The sequence below is a fragment of the Nelumbo lutea genome, chromosome 4 (assembly GCF_056320005.1).
Source record: "Nelumbo lutea isolate HS-2025 chromosome 4, American lotus-T2T, whole genome shotgun sequence".
Lineage (NCBI taxonomy): Eukaryota > Viridiplantae > Streptophyta > Magnoliopsida > Proteales > Nelumbonaceae > Nelumbo > Nelumbo lutea.
In genome coordinates, this window is record NC_142687.1 from 80,006,509 (window position 1) to 80,030,503 (window position 23,995).

General features: G+C 38.4%; 3 protein-coding genes across 3 annotated transcripts in view; 1 reads left to right on the top strand and 2 right to left on the bottom strand.

Moving 5' to 3' along the window:
- LOC148861251 (uncharacterized) overlaps window positions 1-10,492 on the top strand; it is a 72,378-nt gene extending 61,886 nt beyond the window's left edge. Inside the window, exons 11-16 of the mRNA XM_088983619.1 lie at window positions 5,758-5,877; window positions 6,977-7,202; window positions 8,159-8,218; window positions 8,294-8,467; window positions 8,572-8,681; window positions 10,211-10,492. Coding sequence (XP_088839745.1) covers window positions 5,758-5,877; window positions 6,977-7,202; window positions 8,159-8,218; window positions 8,294-8,467; window positions 8,572-8,681; window positions 10,211-10,376 — 856 coding nt within the window. The 3' untranslated portion in view covers window positions 10,377-10,492. The remainder of the gene's footprint in view (window positions 1-5,757; window positions 5,878-6,976; window positions 7,203-8,158; window positions 8,219-8,293; window positions 8,468-8,571; window positions 8,682-10,210) is intronic.
- Window positions 10,493-11,207: 715 nt separating this feature from the next.
- Window positions 11,208-12,183, bottom strand: LOC148861252 (B3 domain-containing protein At5g26805-like). The gene has a single exon (XM_088941768.1). The coding sequence runs from the start codon at window positions 12,042-12,044 to the stop codon at window positions 11,535-11,537; it is 510 nt and encodes a 169-aa protein (XP_088797894.1). The 5' UTR covers window positions 12,045-12,183; the 3' UTR covers window positions 11,208-11,534.
- Window positions 12,184-17,632: 5,449 nt separating this feature from the next.
- On the bottom strand, window positions 17,633-19,685 carry LOC148861253 (uncharacterized). The gene is made up of 2 exons (XM_088983023.1): window positions 18,161-19,685; window positions 17,633-17,866 (listed from the first exon to the last, which is right to left on the bottom strand). The coding sequence occupies exon 1, from the start codon at window positions 19,549-19,551 to the stop codon at window positions 18,181-18,183; it is 1,371 nt and encodes a 456-aa protein (XP_088839149.1). The 5' UTR covers window positions 19,552-19,685; the 3' UTR covers window positions 17,633-17,866; window positions 18,161-18,180.
- Window positions 19,686-23,995: the final 4,310 nt, after the last annotated feature.

The window sequence follows — 23,995 nt, forward strand, 5'->3', positions numbered from 1 at the left end:
AAGAACGGTGGTGGGTTGCATGGCTTTAACCTCCAACTGCAGTTCTACCCTGAGTCCACCAACAAAACTGCCGATCAGTGCGTTTTCTGGCCACCCTTGCATGCGCACAGCTAACCTCTTGAACACCATCTGATAATCTTGGACGGAGCCAGTCTGTTGTAGCTTAGCGAGGCTTTCATCATAGTTTTCAAAAGACAAGACACCAAATCTCATGGTTAAGGCATCAGTGAAGTCCGCCCATGTGGCTCTTGGGTGTTGTCGCCAGTACCACTGGTACCAGACGATCGCCTCTCCTTCTAGGTGCGCGGAAGGGTGGCCAACATCCTCATCTCTATTATCTTCATTTTATGCATGTATTGCTTCTTGATCGACCAAAATTTGCTGTATACAGAATTGATGGCCTTTTAGAGATTTAATAAAATTTTCCTTCCAATCAGAATGGTAACTAATCACCTGATACACCAAAGGCACATCTCCATATCATCCATCCTACTCTAATTCTAGGGCAATTTACTCTTCCATCTTTCTCTAACCATGGATTATAGAACCACTACTCATTGGACTGAAATTTATCATATGCTTTCTCTGGATGAATAAAAGATCTGTCCTTTCTTGGGTTGGCAAGCATGAGAGCGTGGGTTTGAGTCTGATAATGACCACCTTGTGTAAAGAAATGCCAAATGTTAGGACTGTATGCAGTCTATCCCTCCCAAGACCCCATATAGCTGGGACCAACATTGGGTAATGTCTTCTTTTTTTTTTTTTTAATTGAGAGCTTACATGGTTGACCTCTCTATCAGAAGGCCAAACTGATCTCCTAAGATGCTTCTTTCGTGTTGTAGTTTTTGTGACTCGTAAACTTCATCCAATGTTAATTATCTAGTTCTAAATTCTGTTTATATATTACTATAATTCTCATACATTAGAACCGTGATGTTCTTTTTTCCAATTCATTGTGTTTTTTCTGGTCTTGTGACTAAAACTTGATCCCATGATAATTTTCCAATTCCATTTGTATATCACCATTATTCTTGTTGAGATTCAGCAGTATTGCATGATTTTCTTCTTTATAATCATTAGCTAGTGTTATTGGGTTATTAGTTAGTGTTATTGCTCAAGGCCCATTAGTTTATGTTTTTTTGGAGCTGTTTTTATGTTATGAACAGTAGCCGCCCCATTAAGGGCATATTAGTCTTTGATCTTTTTTATGAGTTCATAAGATAATGAGTGGGATGGCCAGATCATTATTGGCTTCTCCCCATCTCTTCTTCTCTTCTCACTAAGAACTTTTTCTTTCTTTCTTCTTTTTCACTGTTCTCAAATCAGATCATTGTTTTCTCTTTTTCTATTGGTATTAGAGCAACTTTTTGGATTGTTCGAGTCTTCCATCATGCAGCCCTAGATCAGACGACTGCATGGTGAGTTAGAGAGCTGATCGAAGACTTTAAAAATGCCCAGTTCTTGGATTTTTTTGGTGGATCTAGAATCCTGTGTCAGATCTTGGGTTGATCATTGAAATCAAGAAGAACTGGAGAAGGAAGAAGAGTCCTAATTGTTATTAGGACTCTATTTTGACATAGGTAGGGGATCTTTGGATTTTTTAGACTTGGTGTTTTTTGAAGGAGGCGGTTCAAGTTTTGGAGTTTTCTGAGGTCTTTGGTGGGAGCAGTAGCCTTTTCTCTTGTTTCTACCAGCTCCCATGGAGACAAGAATCTTTGTGGGTGAAGGTTTTTGGGATCCAGAAGGTTGGTTGAGGCCTCTAAAAGGGATAAATCTATTTTCTCTCATCTAGAGTTGATTTTCTAAACTATTTTGGGAATTATGGAGGGCGGTGGAGTTGAGTACAAGTGTACTAGTGAAATGGAACTAGATGGAGGAGGTGCTAGTGACCCTTTTGGGGCAGGGACCATCACTACAATTAGGTTGGATGGTACAAACTATTTGGAGTGGTCACAATCAACCAAAATAGTTATTGATGCTCGTGGAAAGTTAGGGTATGTTACTGGCAAAGAAAAGAAACCCGAGGCTAACTTTTCCTGGTGGGTGTAGGGGAGCTACATGGTGATGACCTGGCTGTGCAATTCCATGTTACCCCATATAAGTGAAAATTTTCTATGGGCCAACACAACTAAGGAAATCTGGGATGGAGTCGTAGAGACTTACTCATGTTGTGAGAATATTGCTAGGGCCTATTAGTTGAGGAATAAAGTGAATGCTACTAGGCAAGGAGATAAATTTGTTGTAGTTTATTTTTCAGCCCTGAAAACCTTATGGCAGGAGATTAGATCATTTGGAGGCTATGGTTTGGGAGAGTAGTAAAGATGCAACTACTTACTAGAAGCTAGTAGAGAAGAATAGAGTGTTTGAGTTTCTAGCAGGACTCAACCCAGGGTATGATATTGTACGACAACATGTTCTTTCCCGTGATAGTGTAACTTTCTCTCTCAGACATATGCCTTTGTTTCTAGAGAAGAGAGTAGAATTAATGTGATGATGAAGAATTTAAACCTTGAGCAGTCTTCCATGGTTAGCACAGCAAAACCTAAGCCTGGTGGGGATAAGGGGGTAGTGATGGTAATAATAAGAGGGAGGACAAGGACTTGATCTATGGCTATTGTAAGAAGCCTAAGCATATCAGAGATGCCTGTTGGAAGCTTCATCCACACTTTATACCAAGTCGGCTTAGAAACAAGAAAAGGGAATGATAATATGGAAGCGACTGGTGACTTATCTAGACAACCTACCACAACTTCTTTGGAGTCAGTTGTAGCAGTTGTAATTAGGGTCGAGTTGGAGAGATATGGGCGGTTTATGAGTTAGAGAGATACAAGTAGTTCATATGCCACTACAAATTATGCCTCCACTACATGTAAGGGGGGACCTCCCTAGATTATAGACTTAAGGAGCCCCATAACATATAACCAATATTTCCAACATTTTTCTCCTCATACCACCTATGCTTTGGTAGAGATAGAGCATCCACGGCTGATGGCTCCCATGTTCCCATTGTTGGGAAGGGGTTTGTCAAAATAACTAGTACCATTGTCCTGCCTTCTATATTGCATGTTCCTAGATTGAGTACTAACCTTTTCTTTATGAGCAGTTTGACAAAAAAATTGAATAGATCAAAATTTTGTTTGGTTTGAGTGGTGGTGGGTTGGTGTTGGTGTTGTTTTGGTGTAGGGTTATTTATTCTTCTCTTGGGCAACTTATTGTCACCTTTCTTGTAATCTTTTTTCTTTCTTATTATAAAATTTTTATTATTTACTATTAAAAAGACAAACTGAAACACATGAATAGATCCAATGATCAAAAATACATCAGCCATCCTGAAGAAATTCCGGACTATATATTTGGGTCCCTGCATTAGTGTAATATATTATTCTTTTTAGCAAACAATAAAGAGATTATCTGGCAAGAAAGGATTGCCAGAATATTCCAAGAAAAGGAAAGTAGTCTTTCTGAAGTCAAGGAGTGTATTATGACAAGGGCAATTCTTTGGCTTTAAACCTCAACTCTTTTTGAGAATTATTCCCACGATGATCTTCGGAGGAGTTGGGCAGCAGTGGCTTCCACATCTTTCAGGAAAAATAGAATTCAAGCAAGGTTGACAGCCCCTCTGGAGGGTGTTGTAAAGCTGAACTTTGATGGGAGTAGTCAAGGTAACCCAGGACTTTTGGGTATAGGAGGGATCTTGAGAGATAAGGACAGCAACATTCTCTCCATATTTTCAGGTCCAGTGGGAGTTAGAGACTCTACAAGGGCTGAGATACTAACTGCTGTACAAGGAGTAAAGATTGCTAACAAATTTGGAGTGGAGAGTTTGATAATTGAGAGAGACTCTAAGGTGGTAATGGGGTCGTTTTCGGATCCAGATACTATTATTTGGGGCTATAGGAATCTTCTTAAAAATGTTAACTGGCTTACAAAGATATGACAGTCAGATTTCAGTGGGTTGGTAGATCGGCAAATGCTTGGCTGATTCTATTGCTAAACAAGGGTTTTCTCGGGTTTCTTTGTATTGGGCTACTTTGTAAACTGTAATCTGGTTAACTTTGAAAACTGTAATCATCCTTAAAGGGGAGGTAGCATCTTGTGCCTCTTCTTAGGCTGATTGTACTCCTTTTTCTTCTTGATTAATGAAATTATCGTTCAACCATAAAAGAAAGAAATAAAGAGATTTTATTACCTATCAAAAAGAAAAGAAGGAAAACTACATCAGCTATCCTGAAGCACCTGTTGTAACTAATTCTGGTATTAAAGCACCCAAAAACAATTTTGGGGGGACCTCCCTTGCTCCCACTCATCATATCCCTAAGAATCAGTTGGGGGTTTATCTTCCCTCACATTCTTCACTTTCTTCTTAGCTTTCAGAAAAACTTCAACAGATTTAGCCCAAGGCACATAATTCTCACCATTTAGTTTTATAGATGTCATCTGCACATTCAAATAATCAGAAGGGACCATTACACTGGACTTGCATTCACTGCTGTCTCCCATGACTGCACAAGGAAAAAGGGAAGAACTTCTACCACTAGTTTGTCACTCTACTTCACTAATTAGTCACCCCACTACACACCACCGACTGATTACTACTAGGGTATCTATTATCCTAGGTTTCAGCAACAACACTCACAGTAGTTCACCACTTTTAGCAACAACGCCACTGCTGTCTTCCACTTTCAGCATCATAAACCCTCACAATACACCTCACGAACAGGAAATTTGGTTCTGCAACATATCACAATTTGTTTCTCACTGCTACTCTCACAATTGGGTTCAGCAATCATGTAAATGTTTCACCAAATCTGCACTGTCACCATCCTCACACCTGAAACCAGCCCTCTTCGAACTGCCGAGTAGAGAGTTTTCTACCAACCACACAAAACCACAACAATTTCACTCATAGGAGGCATGAAAACCCCCAGAAGAAAACGATCAATCCTTTTTTTTTTCTTTCTGAGAAACTCCTAGCTATCAATAAGAATTCTGCAAAACCCTAGAAGAGTGCGCTGAATAGAAGGAGAAAAGGAGATTGATCTGAACTAGCTATCGTGTCTCTGATACCATGAGAAAATTCAGATGTAGTGTCCGTACGATTTCAGATAATAATAAAGCTTCGACAAGAAACTGTTCTTGTCAAAATAGAGAAAAAAAAGTCCCTTCTCTAGTTGGTCAGACTTTATTTATATATTTCTAAACAAAACAGAATTACTCTTATGCCCTCACTTAAGTGAGAGACACATCAGCTAACTTAAGATCTACTCATAATTACATTTAACATATAGCTTAATGTAAAAAGCCTATACTACCCTTCTACAGCCGACTCTAACAATAACCTTTGGAATAATTCCTCCAACTTTTTTGAATTCTAATCCATCTAGAATTAGATTCTATTTGAATCAAATCAGAAGTAAGAGCTTGGAGTTCTAAATGTATTATCCATAAATAAGAATGCAGAAGATGGATTTTGGGTTTTGGTGAAAAGTTTCGGTTATTTTAGTTATTTTTTCATTGTTTAAATAATGTATTTTGCCTTGCAGATGGTAGTTTTATGTCCCTATAAATATCAGTACCTTTTTTTATCAGTAACAACATAAATATCTTGTAATCTGTTGTGGAACTTTAAGTTGTCTTTTTCCCCTAGGTAAATGGGTGACTAAGTTGTTATCTAAATTACATTTTCATTATTCTACTTAAAGAATAAACCATTAGACCCGTATCTATGTATCCATGTTCATTTTACATCCTTTCCAGCTTTGTGCTATCATTGGCTGATGTTGATGTGGGCCTTATGATGGAAGATGAAAGCCTTGTATGGACAAGTAAGGATGTTGTTGTTGTTCTTGAGCATCAAAGTGAAAAGATACCTCTGAGGTAAGTTACTGATGCATTATAAATATCTTCACTTTGTTGGCCCTCTTCTCTTCATAGGCATTATTGGTGCATTATATATATTTTTGTTCTGTTGGCCCTCTTCTCTTCGTGGGAATTTGTTTAACTCATCTATACTTTGCTCTGGAATTTCCCCCTGGTTCAGAAGTTGTCTTTTCAGGAGCCCAACTTGTTTATACAATTAGTTTAGAATAAAAATTGGTTATATATTTTATATGCACAGATTTTTAGAACATTAAAGGCAATCTCATTATTCGTCTAGTGTACTTAACAAAGCATAATGACAAACAGGATGTCATTGTGTATAATGCATCCAAGTACACACATCTGTTCGGCTATTTGCATGGACATACCATATCCATTGTGTGCACATGTGGACACTGACATTACACTTAAGGGAATTTCTGTCACATTCATAATATCTGACTCTTTGTTTTGGTAAAAATAATATGACTAAAGAACCTCAAATGCTTAGGGTAAATTTTGGATATGAATGATAAATTTATATACTTGATAGTTTTAATATAATCAATCGTTGTTTTCTTAGTGTTATTTGCACTGATTAATGCATCTAGATTTTTTTTCCTTTTCAACTATTATCTCATCATTTATGTTTATATTACATAAATGATATACTTCTAGAAAGTGTAATTTAAAACTAAGATAGCACCGAAGTCCCTGAATTCTAGTTTTTTGGACTTGCTGAACTGGACACTTTTGTACCGAACAATTTCCATGTCTCCCTTGCTTGCATGGAAAATAAAGTTGCAGGATAGTGGATAATGGAGAATATTGTAGTATATTTTAGATATCATGGATACTGTAGTTTGTGCCCATCCATACTTGCAGATCTAGAACTACCCAGCTCAAGAGGCACATTTCCTCACTAAAGAGGATATTTCCAGGTTCCATATGTATACATGGTCGCTTTTGTTTAATCTTTTTTTTTTCTCATTAGCAGTTTTACATTTCATTTAAGAAAATGTCAATGTTTATTATCATTTACTACTGTTAGAAAACATAGAAATCTAGGATCATTGTTATTGTTACATTTTATCTTGCTTTTTTTTTTCTTGCTCAGTTATGTTTCAGAAACAGAGAGAAGATATGCTTTTCCATCACAAGCACAACGCCACATATTGGCAGGCCTGGCTTCTGCTGTGGGTGGACTTAGTGCACCATATGAGAAGGCTTCATATGTGCATGAAAGACCAGTTCTGAATTGGCTTTGGGCAACAGGTTGTCATCCATTTGGACCATTCTCCAACACTTCTCAAATCAGTCAAATTCTTCAGGATGTTGCCTTGGTGAGGTCAATATAACTTTTGCCTCATTTTATATAGTATTTGTGAACTGTTTTCAAATAGTTATGGTGCTCCATCAAAATTTCAATTATTCATAAAGCATGTAATTTAAACTAGACATCTATAAAACGGATGCTTTTGGGCTTTCTCTTTCGTGTGAGTGGAAATCTATAGTAACTCTCTCTTAGACTATAAAGATGGTCTACTTGCAGTCCAGTTGCATGCATGGTGGCTGTTGCAAATGTAAGGGGCGGGGCCTAATAATAATGCTATGACCTATCTGTTGATTGGTATCATGTAGGAGGTACCTGAAAACTACATTTTACCAATTTTTAACTCAAGAAAGAGAACAGTGTGAATGATTTAGGGATGAAACTACAGTAATCAGATAGTAACAAGTCTATTTTGGCCCAAGAGATCTCCGAAATGGAGGGGTCATTGCTTGATATAATGGTAAAATCTTATCCTGACAAGGACGATAACATGGTTTCAAGTCTGAGAGCAGTTACTTTGTAAATAAAGTGCCAAGGGTAGGTCTGTATCCAGTCAACCCATCTCAAAATCCCAGATAGCTGGGATCAATATTAGGTAATGGCCTCTTTAGATCTCCAAGGTTGAAAGTGAGATCAGCTTGAGTATGTTTTAACCCCCCCCCCCTCCCCACCCCCCACTCACCCCACCAATATATGGTGTTCATTGTTCCATCGGGTGTTGGTAGACCATTTTCTTTGGGTGTTTTGTTTCAACTTCATGGAGATGGTATACAGACCTAATTTGTTCTTGTGGTTGTCATTTATTCTTGTTTAACCACGTATAGTTATTACACTTCTACTGTGATTATAATTGATACATATGTGCCTCTCATTGCTTCTACTGCTAGTGGGTGGAAATCTGTTAACATTAAATATGATTACTCAATAAAGGATTTTTTTTATTCCTTTCTTCCCGTTTGTTGGCAGAGGAGCACTATATATGCACGTGTAGATTCTTCACTTCACAAAATTCGGGATACTTCAGAGGTAAGGGTGATCTTACATTCAACCGTTATGTGTCATAAAGTTCGAAATTTCTCAATCCTCTTCTCATTAGTACAGGCCATCCAAGCTTTTGCTGCTGACTATCTGAAAACACCACTTGGAGAACCAGTAAAAGGCAAAAGGAACAAGTCAACTACCGAGCTTTGGCTGGGGAAGTTTTACAAGAAAACCACCACCTTACCTGAACCTTTCCCACATGAGTTAGTTGAACGGTTGGAGAAATACTTGGATGTAAGTCACTCTTAATGTGTATCCAAAAGATTGTTAAAGCATTTTGAAGATATAAATACTCTTTTAGATAATAAGACGTTCCCTTGGATAAACTTGTATAACAGAGTCTTGAGGAGCAACTCGTGGATCTTTCTTCACTGTTATATGATCATCGGTTAGTGGATGCACACACGAACAGCTCAGAAATACTCCAAAGTTCTATATTTACCCAGCAGTAAGTAATCCTTCTATTTAACATATCAGAAATAATCCAATACAAAGAAAATGTGTGCCATGTTACTTTCTAGAGCATGAAAAGAATAAAGAAGGCCATTATCCAATGTTGGTCCCAGCTATCTGGGGTCTTGGGAGGAGTGGACTAGGTATGGTCCTAACCTTTGGCCTTTTTATGTACAAAGTGACAAGTCCGGATCTCCTGCCCATGAGAACTCTGCCCACACTTTTCGCAGCCACACATGGAGAACATCTCATCCTCTGCATAGTTGCAGGGGAAGATGTTCCCAATTCACGGGGGGTAGTGTATTGTGGGTAGGTGTGGGCAGAGTTCTCATGAACAGGAGATCTGGAGTCCAAAGTGACTGCCTGCAGACTAAACCTACGTTCTCACTCTTAATAGCCTGAAATTTTGCCATTTCACCAACTAATGGCCCCTAGAACATAAAAGGGATCAGTTCATATAATTAAGAACATGAACCTGTGACCGAGAGAGGGAGGGAGGCACCTCTTCAACAATCAATTGTGCCACTAGAGAATATGGGCATTTTGGACAAACAAGTACAGGGAAATTTGTTATCTTTTATTTTTTTCTTTCTTTGTTTAATTAATTAATTAATTTTTTTTTTTTTGGGGGGGGGGGTGGGCAGGGGAGGGAAATTTTTGTTGGAATTAGAGTTTGAGCAGGGAGGACACAGAAAAAGACGAATTTAGTAGAGATAGATAATGATAGATTGAATATGAGCACATAACCTGCATGCTAGGTGTCACACCATTGGACTCTACATTCTACAATGATCAACGTTCACTTGCTGGTTCTTCCATGCTCTGATATTAGTAGAAAGGATTTGTATTGATTGTTCGATGCGAAGAATACGGCATCCTTACTAAATGGCTCAATAAGAAATTAAGGGTGCATTTGATTCACAGTGGAAACCGGAATCCCTCAGAATTGGAATTGGAATGGTTTATTCCCAGAGTCTGGTTCAGATGTGAATCAGAACCGGAATTGTAATAAGCTGAAATGGTATCTCATTCCCCTTCTGGGGGGATGGCCATTCCCTCAAATGGGGAATGCATTCCACCATGAATGGGAATGGGATTCCGGTTCCACCCCAACCAAACAATTAAAATCGTAAATGGGCTATTCCGGTTCTAATTCCAAAACCCTATTCCCATGAACCAAATGGGGCCTAAGAATATGCTTGCAAAGTAACATATCACATGACATTCCAACTCTGCCCTTCCAAATAAATACACCTGTCAAGTGATAACCACCGGGATCCCTCAAGGCCCCACCTTAAAAGATGCTGCTTAATGACATTGGTTGATTCTCGAATTTAAGTTTTTACATGAAAATAATTGCTCATTTATGCAAATCCTGTAACATTCACAAAAGTATGCTTTCGTATTATCTTTTCCCTTGTGAAAAAGCCGTTTACATGCAACCATGTCCTCCCACTTAGATTCAGTTGTATTTCCCTGCTGTTTTCTGTTCTCTATGATAAGTTGCCTGCATATTTTGGACAGGTACGTGGATCGTGTTTTGGCAACTGAGAGAGAGAGAATGAAGTGTTGTGAAATTGGATATAAGTTTCCGGTGCAGTCTTATCAAGCCTTCATCTACGGAGGAATCCTAATTGCTGGGTTCTTTGTTTATTTTATTGTTATTTTCTTTTCTTCTCCTGTTCGCTGATCTACAATTAGAACACTGTCAAAATTACACAGAATTTTGCTTTACAAAAAAAGAAAAAGTTGGAAGATTTTGTATCTTGTCTTCTGCTGTCTATGATCAGTTTGTTACTTTGTACCCTTTTTGCTTTGGTTTGGGCTGGATTTGATGCTAATAATAGACATCCCTGGTGTAGGAGTTGGGATGTCAAATAAATGGCCTCTCAGAATGTCAAATAGAAAACATCGAATGTTTCGATCTACCGAAACTCTTGATATGCAAATGGAGCTAGAGAATCGATACCTTGAACCATGGATTTGAAAGATATATTTTGAATTGTTAGGTGTTTCTAGGAAATCAGAAGTGGCATTCACCATGAGATGAATTCCATGTTGCAGATATATTGGGACTGGATCTACTAGGCACATCAAAGTGAGCACGTTAAATGAACACTTGATAAATATTTTGACAACTGTCAAGGGTGGGTATTATTGTTTTTCAAGGGTGGAGTGAGGGTATTTTAAGAGAGGTGTCAAAAAAATTTTCAAGTGCTCATTAAACATGGTTACAACTTGGCGCCTACATCATCTGAACCCAGATATATTAGGCTTAAAATCAAGTTGGAGAGATGCTTGCGGTTACTTATCTTTTATATATCCTTTTGGGGGAAGCAAGAAAATCAAGTCTTGGGTTAGTTATGATCCTCTACTTCTGTCCCCAGTTGGGTTGGGATTCCCTTTTGTTTTTTAAATTTTCTTTTTGTTTGGGGAGAAGCACATGAATTGGTGCCTTTTGATAGCAGTTGAAGAGGATGAACAAAATGACACGCACACACACACACATTCAATTCGGTCACTAGCCATTATCAATTGGCCGATTGCTGGTAAATGATAATTTATTCAATGAGCCATACAAATAAATCAACCAAATGGAAAACCGTGCTCACCATAAGAAAAAGAAAAAGAAAAAGAAAAGGAAAAAAAATGAGAAATGAAAATCTAGGTTACCAAGTCGGTGATGAATTTGAATTTGGTCCTCACAAAACCATCTTTGCAGCCTTTTGCAGCTGTGCACTAAGAATATCTCCATAATCATGTTTTTATTCATAGGGACATTCCCAATGCACGGCTGCAAAGGTCTGTGAGGACTAAATCCGATTTCACGGTGCAGGAGACATCAGGATCAACTACTATTACTAGTGCGATTCAATACAGAGAAGCACAAGGAAGAGGATCTGGGATCCCAGTACATTCCAATCAATTCCCCCTCTTTGAGACCCCTACGTTCCACGAATTCTTTGGTCCAGTAGTTATGGATTGTGAAGGTAGTATCATTCGCCCACTTCCTTAAGTACAAATTGTGCTTTGTGCAAGTGTCTAGATCCCTTACAACAATTGGAACTTGCTCTCCACGGTTGATCACACTGCAGACTACTTGACGGTCCCAATGAGGGAAGATATGACCGCAGACATGATCATAGTCCAAATCCAGCCCATTGAACCGTCCAACATCGCTTTCCGTGAGTACTTTCTTTATCTCCCACGGATAAAGATCCAAGAGCTGTGGAGGCTCATCTCTTATCACCATCCATTCGGCATGGAGACTACGAGGGGCGCCACTCTTCTTCTCTTTTTCCTCTTCCTCCTTGCTCTGTAGGAAATGGTTGAAAACCGTCTTCTTCATGTTGGCCATGAACAATAGTGATTGAACAAAGGAAAGAGAGAGAGAGAGTAAATAATTTGTAATGCCAGTAGTCTATAACTCTGCATTACAAAGGGTTACTATGCAGCCTTAATGATTCACTGATATCTTGTTTGGATCCTACTTTCCAATTTTTGAAGCCTGACACTATTTCCCCCCTCATCACGGATGGTAATAAAAACCCTTAACAAGGAAATTTGTGATACATGTATTAAAATTTTAGGATTCCCTCCAAGATAAGAAGAGAAAATGAATAAAAAGAGAAGATTTTATGGTAAGGTATACCACCTACAATCCAGAAACATCCAATTTTTCGAATGCCCATTTTCTAACGTGATTGATTAGTAATTAAACAGAAGCTGTGGAAATTAAGCTGGTCCTAACCTGCTAGGGTCGTATACCAACCGCCATTTAAAGAACTTGGGAGTTGGTTGACATGTTCATTGAAGGCCTTCGGTCAAGTCCCACAGCCACAAGCCTTTTTATGCAACTCTAGAGAACAATCTACCAAATGGTCCAAACCATCAAGGGTTGTCAATAGATCGAATTCGGATTAGACCCCATCCGAACCATAACCAATTAAATCGGTTTAGACGGTCCGAAGTGTGTTACATTGGATTGGACCAGTCAAAAGTTTTATCGTCCAGTACTTAAGCGGACCGAATCGGATAAAATCCAAAGACTCAAAGCATTCAATCGTCCACTCAATCAGTGGAAGTCTAAACAGTCTAGGATCTCCCACCCCTCTCTCTCTCTCTCTCCAGTGGCATGTCAGAGAGAGGTCCCTTTGGTTATGGTTTTGAAAACCGGACCGGTTGACCCAGAAATCAGTCAAGCAATCGGTTTTGTTTCACCCTAAAATTGGTCTTGAGCCAAAAATCATTGGTTTGGTCAGCAACCCACTGACCTAGGCAGTCAAACCATCAACCTGAATAATGGTTTTTGGTCATTTTTTATTTTAATTATTTTATTTTAAATTTTTACTTTTTAATCAAAATGGGTCATTCATTCGAACCAAACAGTTGACCCAAAAATCAATAGCCAAAATGGTTTCACGTCCGATCCAGTTTTTAAAAGCTTGCCTTTGGGAAACAATCACTCTCTTTCTTCGATGGCCCTTCTCTCTCTGGCAGCATTTACAGTTTCTCTTATTGGTCTAAACTCTAAACTAAACCAGCACAATATGGGCCGTGCTGGGCTAGGGGGTTTAAGGCCCACAGGTCGCCATGGGCCTAAGCCTGCGATTGCCATGCCAGCACAGCCACTACAGTGCAAGCAACACAGCAAAACTATGCCGTGGCGGCCCAGCACCGCTCACATTACACCTATAATTTCTCTCCGGCAATTTCAGTTTCAGCGCCTCAGAACATGGAAGGCCAAGGAGGGTTTCTCTCTCTCGCAGCATATTAAGGAAAGCTTAGGAAGCTAAGTACAGAAACAAAGAACTTTTTCCCTTTTCAGAGTTCTTCTGGCAGCTGAAGAGGTGAGTTCTTCTCATGGTTTTCAAAAACGGATCGAACTGGATGTTTAGACTGGAAAAATCAGGAACCAGTCAGGTAACCGGTTCCGTTTCACCTTAAAATCGCTTTTGACCAAAAATGACCCATTGACATGGGTGGTTGAACCATCAATACGGATAACGGTTTTTGATCATTTTTTATTTTTATTTTTTTAAGTCAGAACGGACCAAGAATCAGATGGTCAGACCGTTTGACCCAATAACTGGTCCCCAGAACGGTTCCCTGTTCGGTCGGTTTTAAAAACCTTACTTCCACTACCTCTGCAGTCCTCTGTAGCCTTAAAGCCTCTGTTTCTATTCTCTTTATTTTTATTTTTTAGTGTTTGCTGTTCTTAGGACGTCAGGATTTAAAGAGAGAACTTGATATAGCGCATACCAGAAATTAAGCTGTTCAGAATTATTCTTCTTATGTGGGCACTTTAAATTTGGTTATGTAGTTAGTGATTATTTCGAAGTTTTAATATATTTTCAGTGTACATGTCAAAACTTGGATGTTGAGATTATTAAACGCTAGTGTTTTTTTTTTCCAAAACCAGATCTTTAACAGTTCCAGATTGTGTAATTTTAATTTTCTTTTTCTAGGAGTCCTTACCGTTTGTTATTGATTGACAAACTAGATTGATGACCTGAAATGAACTCCACAAACTGAAGGGCCATTGGCTCCAAATTTATCAAGTTTGCCTCATCACTGAGCCTATATAGAGCAAATATTATTCTCTTTTCTATTACCTGGGCAGGTATTTGTTCCCTATAGAAAAACTGTCAAAATGCAACTGAGTTTCTTGAGAAAGTTATATCTAGGAATTGATTAGATGAACCATCCAGTCCTGTTTCTGCATAGAGCACCCAATGTAGTGCAGCTTTTAAGTAGGACCAAATTGGGTGAAGTATTGGAACTGGGGAAGACTTGGGGATGAAAAAGATATTTTTCTTGTGTGTGGATTCTATGGTTAAGTTGTGGGATTCCTTCAGAATGCGTTTCCTTTTCAAGGATTCTTCGGCTATAGAACAACATACTAATCTCCTTTATTTTCAGGTTCCTTGCATCCATGTCTGAAATCCTTGGTGGTAGTGCACTATTTTAGTGAGAGGGCATGCTGTTCTTGAGTGGAAATTCTAAAAGAAAGCAGTCCAGTAACTTTAGACATTTGACATTGAATTGTTGGAGTACAAAGGAATCAGATTATATGTCTATGTTTGCCATAAAGCACAAAATGGTAGCACACTTGATTTAACAATGGATATGGCACAAAATAGTAACCTACCACCCATACTGTAGAGCTAGCCTATCAGCTTCTAAACAAGAGCTCAAGCTTTGTAGGTTACAGAGATATGATTTGCATGCAGCGGATCTGACTTCTGCCCATCCACAAGGCGTGATCTGAAACATAGCGTTTGTTTCTCAATGTATCAACAATTTACAATTTATGAAACTTGACGGTTCTTGATGGTGTTTGCAATTTTGGTTACATGGTTATGCTTGGTGTTCCCCCATTTAAAAACTGGTGGGATTCACAGCCCTTAGTCTTATTTGTATATTTATCTCTTTGATTTTCTTTTACAGTGATTTCTTTCAAATCAGCAGTTTAGCAATCCAAGAAAACATATCAACCCTTGGTTTTTGCTAGCACCTTCTAGTTTATTTTTGCAAGAAAACAAATTAGTAAATTAAATATTTTACTAGAGGAAAAGACTTATATAAAAGACTTTTTAAGTTCTGGTAAAATCCCAGGTTGTCAAGCATGAGAACATGGGTTGAAGCCTTAATGTGGTCATTAAATAAAAGATCCATGTACCTATGTACAGATTTAAGAATACAAGTATGCATTTTGTAAATTTGGACTTGCTTCTTTGAGCTAATCAGCATTCCTAAGTACAGATATTATCATCCAAAAGAGGTTCTTTTATTTCATTATGGATTTGGTTTTCTATTGGCAAAAAAGGCAAAAATATTTTGGATTTCCATATTGTTTGCATCTGCAAAAGTACTAAAGCATAAAGGATATTTGAAGGGAAAAAATTAAATACTTGATGATTGGATGATGTTGGATCACCCATCATGGATTTGCTGATGGAACAATTGGATTTTGAAAATATGAAATTGTTTTCTTTTTTTATAAGATATTGGTGTAAGTCATTTCAAGGGTTGTGAGTGGATGTTGGCTTTTGAGCTAGCTTAGGCTAGTGATGATTTTGTCTCTATGAGATAAAGAAGAATCTTTACCAAAAAAAAGAAGATTAAAAACTTAACCAAAAAAAAAATACGAGCACTATTGCAGAAAACTTATATTCCAATCTTCATAGTTTTGTGCAAATTGTAGAATGTTGATTGTAGAAAAACAAAATGCATTGTTTGAGTAATTTCTTGTTTTCAAAAAACCTCCATTCTGTTTGTGAACCTGATATATCATCATATCTAAACAAAACCAGGTCAAGGACTCTGGTGACTATTTTTATAGTCATTGTCCAGATGCTACTAGACCACGGCCCAGGGCTAGGCAACACACTTGGTCCATCAAATGCAACACCTCTTATAACTGCAGCTTGCAGAGGGCATTTAGCAGTAGTTAATGAACATTGATCACTTTTGGAAATTTATGTGTTCAGTGTGTGTGTGTGTGTGAATATTGATGTTTTAGCTTCATTTGAAGTTCTTGCCCAACTCTGCTGGAAAAAAATCTCCTGCTTAACCTCCAAAATGACTTTGAAAGATTGTATTAGTTCATTACAACTGCTGAACTACACACGAATTTTTTGTATTACTCTGGAATCATCCCAAAGTGAATCAGATTTCCAAACTACAGAGCAATAAGAGAGTATTTGGTTGTGACAATGAAAGAGTGTGTATACCTGATACGGTCACAAGAAAGTCCCTGATGCAGGTACAATTCTCAAACAAGACAAGAAAGTGTGCTTGCATAGTATGCTAATGTGTGTTATTTATTAATATGTTGATACAGTAAGAGTGTGTTTGGATTAGCATAGTTTGAATGCTAATGAACACAAACCACTGAACTGTCATAAACTGATAAGACTCAGTTTGAAATCTTGATGAGTCATGTAGGTTTGGTTTCATGAATAAATATTTGTATAAAAACAAATGGATAAATGGACTGAAGTTGCTTTCAATATTTCTATTTTTACAGGAGAGTGACTTCTCCAATGAAGAGTTTCCAAAGTCTCCATTTCCAAATGGGTGGAAAGATAAGGCAGGACTTTATGCAGTTGGGTTAATAAGGAGAGAGCTCTCTGGCGCTTCTTCTGATGTAGTGAAGATAGCAGATGATTTGGCAACGCCTGGAAGGAAGATGAGGCCTTTTTAGTGTTAGATTGCAAAGTCTTGTACAATAATCCAATGATTGAACCTAAAAGAAAGAGTTTGTTTAAAGGAAGACTCTAATCTTCCACGCCTTTAATGTATTTTTATATTTTTTGTGAAATTTCTAATATATTTCTGTAGGTCTTTTATATTTTCTGGGTTTTCATGTAATTTTTTATGTTCCATTCAGTTTGGATTGGATTGGACCCAATCCAGTCCAATTGGCACCCCTATGAGAGGCTGCTATGAGGTTGTTTGGGCGGATGCCACAAAAGAATGTCATCTCCAAATAGTCAGGACTAACATGCTGAAGGTTAAGCTGCTGTATCTCCTAAGCAGCAACAAACTAACATTGGGTAATGGTCCTTAACATATGGAGTAGAAGCTGGAGTGGAGCATAGGAGCATTATGGATGTATAGTTGACCTCCTTGGGTAATGACCTTTCTATGGCCCCAAAAGTCAAGCCTTTTCTCACTCTGGAATCCAGAAACAGTTTCAAATTCAACCCAAACACCATAGTCTCCCACTGGAATGAAATTTTCTTGCTTCACTACAAGTGCGAGGAGAGAGCCTGAAACAGAATCCTCTAACCAGCTCAAATTGCACAAGCTACACAACTATATAAAAACATGACACAGTCAAGATGGCTCACAATACACCTTGAGTCTTAGCTCATCAGCAGCAAATTTTAGGCCGTAGAATTCAGCCTGAAGCCATAACACAATAATAGAAGAAGAGAGTCTCAGAAGTAATAGTTTAATTCCATTAAGAAGATACAAATAGACCCTTTTAAGCTCTCTCTCTTTCCAATAATGATAGCATTAATTGATTCAAACTCCACTGTTAAGGATAAGAATTTCTTAAACAGGCTCTTGAAGTACAAATGCAAAATCATGACTCCATCCTTCCAGAATCCAGTCTGCATCAGCAATGGGCTGACCAAAAGTTAAGACAACTCCTAATCCTGGCTGGTCCTAGAATTACAATAGAGTATCCATCAAATTGTAATTGAGCTTCCTCCAAATCAAGACTTTGGAGAAACACAACTTATATCATAAACAAAAAGAGGAAGAGTGTACTTGAGAGGATGTACAGGGTCTTGAGAGAACAAACGAACAAGAGCCCAAAACACCTAATAAGGCATTATATTCGCACTATACAAATAATACCTTCTCAAGGCTAGAGCAGGCAAAAAGTAGAGTAACTATTCTCAATTCATGATAAAGGAGTATACAATGCCATACATAGACACAATAGTTGATATTTACCTGTAAAGCAATTCCTCTATCTAAGCCTCTGGTAACTTAGCCTCCTCAATGTGCCGTGACATAAGCTCATTATATTGCTTAGCACTCTCTCTCATACTCAAAATTATTTCTTCTGTAATGTCATATATCTGTTTTGGCAAATAAACCTCCAAATAATCAAACCATTCACCCAAAGTCATCCTTTCCAATTCTTTTATGTCAACGACCTTGATAGAATTTTCTCTGACTGCAGTTGAACTCGAAGATGCTCTGCAATTTCCTTCCTGTAAATGTGATTCCTGGGGGATATCCTGAGCCTCAGAACTAGGAACAGTAACACACTCTGGAGGCTCTTTTGTTGGAGTCCTAGTAGTTTCCGGAGCCATTTGTTGCCCCTCCTCTTCGACAGCAGCCCCAACACTTTCTTCTATAAGACTCCCTTGGCCTGCATTTGAAATTTTAGGAATCTTGCAAACTTCCGAAGCAGAAATTGAATCAATAGCTTCGTCATCCTCTGAAGCTCTTGTCCTTTTTCGAACTACTCGCCCCCTCTGCTTCTTTTCAGCAGGTGCCGCATTTTGTGATTCTCTACATCTCTCTTTATCCAAATCCAAACTCTCATTCTCGTCAGAAGTTTTGAGCACCTGAGGAGCTGACACCTGAAGATCTATCGTCGAAGCCCTAATCATTGGATCCCCTTGCCGAGTCTGGTTCTCTGCAAAAGTAGCTTCATTTTTCACTTCCTTACCGTGCCTTGTCCTTAAATTTGGTTTTTTACGAACCTCCTGGAGCTCAGAAGTCTCCGGAGCCTCGTTTTTCGAGGTCCTTGTCCTTTTTACAGCTGCACCCCGGGATCGTTTTGCAAGGGGAGCCGAAATCTCCCGTTCAGTACAATTCTCTACTGCTTCAGGGATCTTCTGAACTCCAGAACGAGATCCCACGGCAGACGCCGCCGGCTCCTTTTTTGAAGCCGCTCCTCGTCTTGGATTTCTTCTCAGTCGATTATTTGCGTTTTCCAGACCTGAGTCATCTACGACCTCAAAAGAAACCCGATTATTCCCCGTCCTTCTGGCACCTTTATCCGACTCGTTTTGTTCTTCGATCTTCACCTTGATAGACGTCAACTCTCCGATCTTGATCACGTCTCCGTCTTTGAGATCATAATGCAACAGTGGTTGGAGCTTGATGCCACTTACGATGGTACCATTGGAGGATTCGAGGTCTAAAACAACCCATTTTCCGTCTTTGAACTCGACTGACAGATGCTTGGAAGAGATGCCCGCGTCTTTGATGGAGAAGGTATTGCCTCTGACGACTCTCCCGATTCGGACCAAGGATCCAGGCTTGCACTCTATCATTTCTCCCTTTCTTGGTCCTTTCTCAAAGATCAATTTCATGGAGTTCTCCTCCATTTCGCACAATTTGATGCCGAAGTAGATGATTTATATTAAGGGAGGAAGGAAGCTCAACTAGCTGAGATTTTTTCTTCTGCGAGAGAAAATAAAAAATAAAAAAATTCCTCTGAACTTTTCAATCCATGGAACATGGAAGGTGGAGACTATTCAGTAAGTAAAAGGAGCGAATTAGCCCGCGTTCAAATTTCGAAATTTTGAAAATATGACCAAAACCCGGTCCCTACACCCTACGATAATGAATCTTTTGAAAGGGAAAATTCTCGATAAGTATCTTTTTAATTTGGGCCTTGCCACTTTGGTACCTAAACATTTTTTTTTGATAAATAACAAATACTTTTATTAAGAGATATTAATATAGAAAAATATAAAGGGAGGGGTAAAAACACTTAACCCTCCCAAGAGAACATTTCAATTACAATGTTGTCCAAAACAAATTTGTCTTCCTACCCTTTGTTTAGCTAATGAGCCTGCCAAGGAATTGACACACCTCTTAGTCCACTGAAATTTGACTTTCATATTTTGTATGAAATATCTAATTTTCTTCTTTTCATTTAGAAACTTTCACAAATTCAAATCATCTTTCATTAACTAGTTGATAGTCAAATTAGAATCACCTTCCACTATCAGGTTTTTTATATTTAATTCTTGAGCTTTTTAACACTTCCATAACAGCCAATATTTTAGCTCTAAGAATCCCCTCAGCCAATAGGACCCAAATACAATGTGATAATTCGACCTTCATCATCCCTAAAAGCTCCCCCTATACCCAACAGACCTGGATTTCCTTTACTACTTCCATCAAAGTTTAATTTAGTGAACCCTGAAACTAGTGGGGACCAAACTGGGTGAATTACATTCTTCCTTGGAACTGACCAAGTCACTTCTTTCCACTTCCTGATGATATCTCCTTCTGAATAGTTTTCAAAAATGTTCAAAGTTTTAGCCCACCGAATCACCCTTGTGGAAATTAATTCAGTAATTACACTTTTATTTCTTTCTTTCTCATGAAAGGTCCGTTGGTTCCTTTCCTCCCAAACTGTCCAACATATAGTTGCTCTTACACATCTCCATAGAACTTTCCCTCTCTTCTTCATCCCCCTAATAGTAGTAGAATAGAATAGGCTTTGTACATTTGAGGGAGGGGTCCACCTGCATCCAAAAAGGTAGAAAAACCAACACCAGATTTTTGAAATAAATGGACAAGAAACCAGTAAGTGATAACAATTCTCACCATTCTTCTTATAAAGAATGCACTAGTGTGGGGATAAACACAAATTAGGCCTTTTTCTTTTAAGTAAGTCGCAAGCATTACATTTTTCAAGGAAAACTTCCCAACAAAATGCACTAACTCTAAGAGGAATTGTTCTACCCCAGACTTCCAAAACTGGAAAAGGGATTCCAAAGATAGGTGGGGAATGAGCCAATACTTTGAAGAATGATGAACATGAGAAGACACCTGAAGGAGAAGGAGTCCAAATCCTACTATCCCTCCTGAGTGGATCAATAGTCACCCCCTCAAGGACTTTTAGCAGATCAGCAATGAGGTTCAATTCCGTGTCTCTAAGGGCCATTCTAAAACCCAAATTCCAATCAATGGATGAACTAGAAGAAGAAAGTGGAAACTGGCTCATTTTTGAAACATGATAGAGAATACAAAGACGAGAAGAGCTCCTTTAGCGGAATGTCTCCCACCCAAACATGATCCCAATTTTTCACAAGATTACCAGAGCACATATCATACTTGATTAGAGGAAGGAAAGAAGGAAGGATGGCATGAATTGATTTCCATGGAGAAGCTCTCATAGCCCTAACTGAAACTCCAGAGTCCCAGCCATCCGCCGCTTGCCTATGAATACTTAAGACCACTTGAGCCCATAATTTATCCTTTTCCAAGGTCATTATCCAAAGCCATTTCTCCAGCAGAGCTTCATTTTTTTCTACAAATTACCTAAAGCAAGCCCACCATCATTTTTTGTTTTGGTAACTATATCCCACCTGACCCTATGATCTTTTTTCTCCTCTCCTGGTTCTCATAAGAAGTCTCTCATTAATTTCTCCAAAATCCTACAAATTCCTCCAAGCATTTTAAACATCGACAAAAAGTACACTAGCAGGTTTGCCAATGTAGATTTGATCAAAGTTATCCTACCTCTCATAGATAGGTAATTTTTCTTCCAAGATGCTAACTTCTTAGTGAATCTCTCAATCATCGGGTTCTAGAGACTCTTTTTACTTGGGTTATCCCCTAGTGGTAACCCCAAATAGATCAATGGCCATTGTGCGATATCACATCCCAAAGTGCGGGCCCTATCCTCCACCTCACTTTCACTCAAATTAATTCCAATCACATAGTTCTTGTCCAAATTAACTTTAAGATTAGCCACCTTTTCAAAAACATGATCACTTGCTTTAGGCTCACCTCCTCCGCACCACAAAAAAGAATTGTGTCATCAACAAACTGTAAATGTGTTACTGAGACCTTATTCCTTCCTACCCTCCAACCTTTCACCAAATTTCTAGAGTATGCTTTCTCAATGAGTTTTCCTAGGTCTTCAACAATTAGAGTAAATAAGAAAGGAGAAAGGGGGTCTCCTTGCCTGATACCCTTAGTAGCCTAGAAATGATCTACCACCTTCCCATTCACTAAGATGGAATAGTGGCAAGTCCTAATGCATCCTTTCACCCACTTGCACCATTTCCGTCCAAATCCAAAAGACTCTAAGACTTCCAGTAAAAGTGATCAATCCACCATATCATATGCCTTTTCAAGATCCAATTTGCACACTAACCCGTTCTTCCCACTTCTTTTGAAGTCTTCCACACTTTTCGTTTGCAATCAGGATTTGATTCACAATTTGTCTACTCTTCACAAAGGCACTATGATTTAGGAAAATTAATAAGGGTAGGACTTCTCTAATCCTCCAAGAAAGCACCTTAGCAATGATTTTATAAAGGTTGTGTACCAAGCTAATGGGTCTGAACTCTTTGGGGTGATAGGCATCTCCATTTTTTGGGATCAAAGCCAAGAATGTGGAATTGAGGCCTGGATTAATCACCTCCCTTACAAAGAATTCAAAAAACACTTTTTGGATGTCATCCTTTAGTTCTTCCAATTCAAAATATGGCTACCCTTATTTCTTCCAATTCAAAGCTTCTCTCTAACCACACCTTTGACTCTTTCGATAGTCTTGGTCACTCCAAACCCTCAATTTGTAATCTACTCGATATAAGCCTTTTAAAGATCGATTTAAAATGGTTCACAAAGGTCCCTTCAATATCTTCTTGCTGAGTCAATATTGCATCATTTATCACTAGCTTGGATATCAAGTTCTTCTTCCTCTTGCCATTGGCTACAACATGAAAAAATTTTGTGTTTCTATCTTCCTCTTTTACCCACTTATGTTTGGACTTCTGTCTCCAGCTAATTTTTTCTTTGAAGTGAATATCTTCCAGGTTTTTCCTCACCTCCCACCTAAGATCCTTGTCCCTTTCCCCAAACTCACCTTGTTCTTCTTTTGCATCTAGCTCCTCAATCTGATTCATCAACTATTGTTTTCTTTCCTCAAGCCTTCCAAATTAGAGAATATTTCATTCTTTGATTTTAATTTTCAACTTCTTCAGCTTCCATTGAAATTTCATACCCTCCCAATTAGCCCTTGGATCACTTGCTACCCACCATTCTTTCACTTTCTCCTTAAAACCTGGATAGGATAACCACATGTTTTCAAATCTGAATGGGTTATGCCCTCTATTCCTAGGATCGACCTTATTAATCAAAATTGGCCAATGATTAGAGGTGACCCTAAGCAGTGTCCTTGACATCAGATCTCCCCAATATTCTTCCCAATCAGTAGTAAACAACAAATCCATCTAATTTTGAACAAATTGGATTAGCTTGGAGATTTGACCAAGTAAACCGACTATGCGACATATTTAGTTCTTTGAGCTCAAACACATTGATAAACTCATTGAATTTCCTCATAGTTGTAGTGTTTCTTTGTCGCATCTTACTACACTCCTTAGTGAACCAAATTACATTAAAATCTCTTACTAAGCACCAAGGACCTTTCCATAATCCCCTTAAGACTTAGATGGGATAACCACAAGTTTTCAAATCTAAATGGGATAGATCCTCTATTCCTAGGATCCACCTTATTAATCAAAATTGGCCAATGATCAGAGGTGACCCTAAGCAGTGTCATTGACATCAGATCTCCCTAATATTTTTCCCAATCAGTAGTAAACAAAAATCCGTCTAATTTTGAACAAATTGGATCAACTTGGAGATTTGACCAAGTAAACCGACTATGTTACAAATTCAGTTCTTTGATCTCAAACACATTGATAAACTCATTGAATTTCCTCATACTCATAGTGTTTCTTTGCCGCATCTTGCTATACTCCTTAGTGAACCTTATTACATTAAAATCCCTTCCTAAGC

What these genes read in the sequence shown, in the direction of transcription:
- LOC148861253 (XM_088983023.1), bottom strand. Translation starts at nt 19,551, where the DNA reads ATGGAGGAGAACTCCATGAAATTGATCTTTGAGAAAGGACCAAGAAAG.
- LOC148861252 (XM_088941768.1), bottom strand. Translation starts at nt 12,044, where the DNA reads ATGGCCAACATGAAGAAGACGGTTTTCAACCATTTCCTACAGAGCAAG.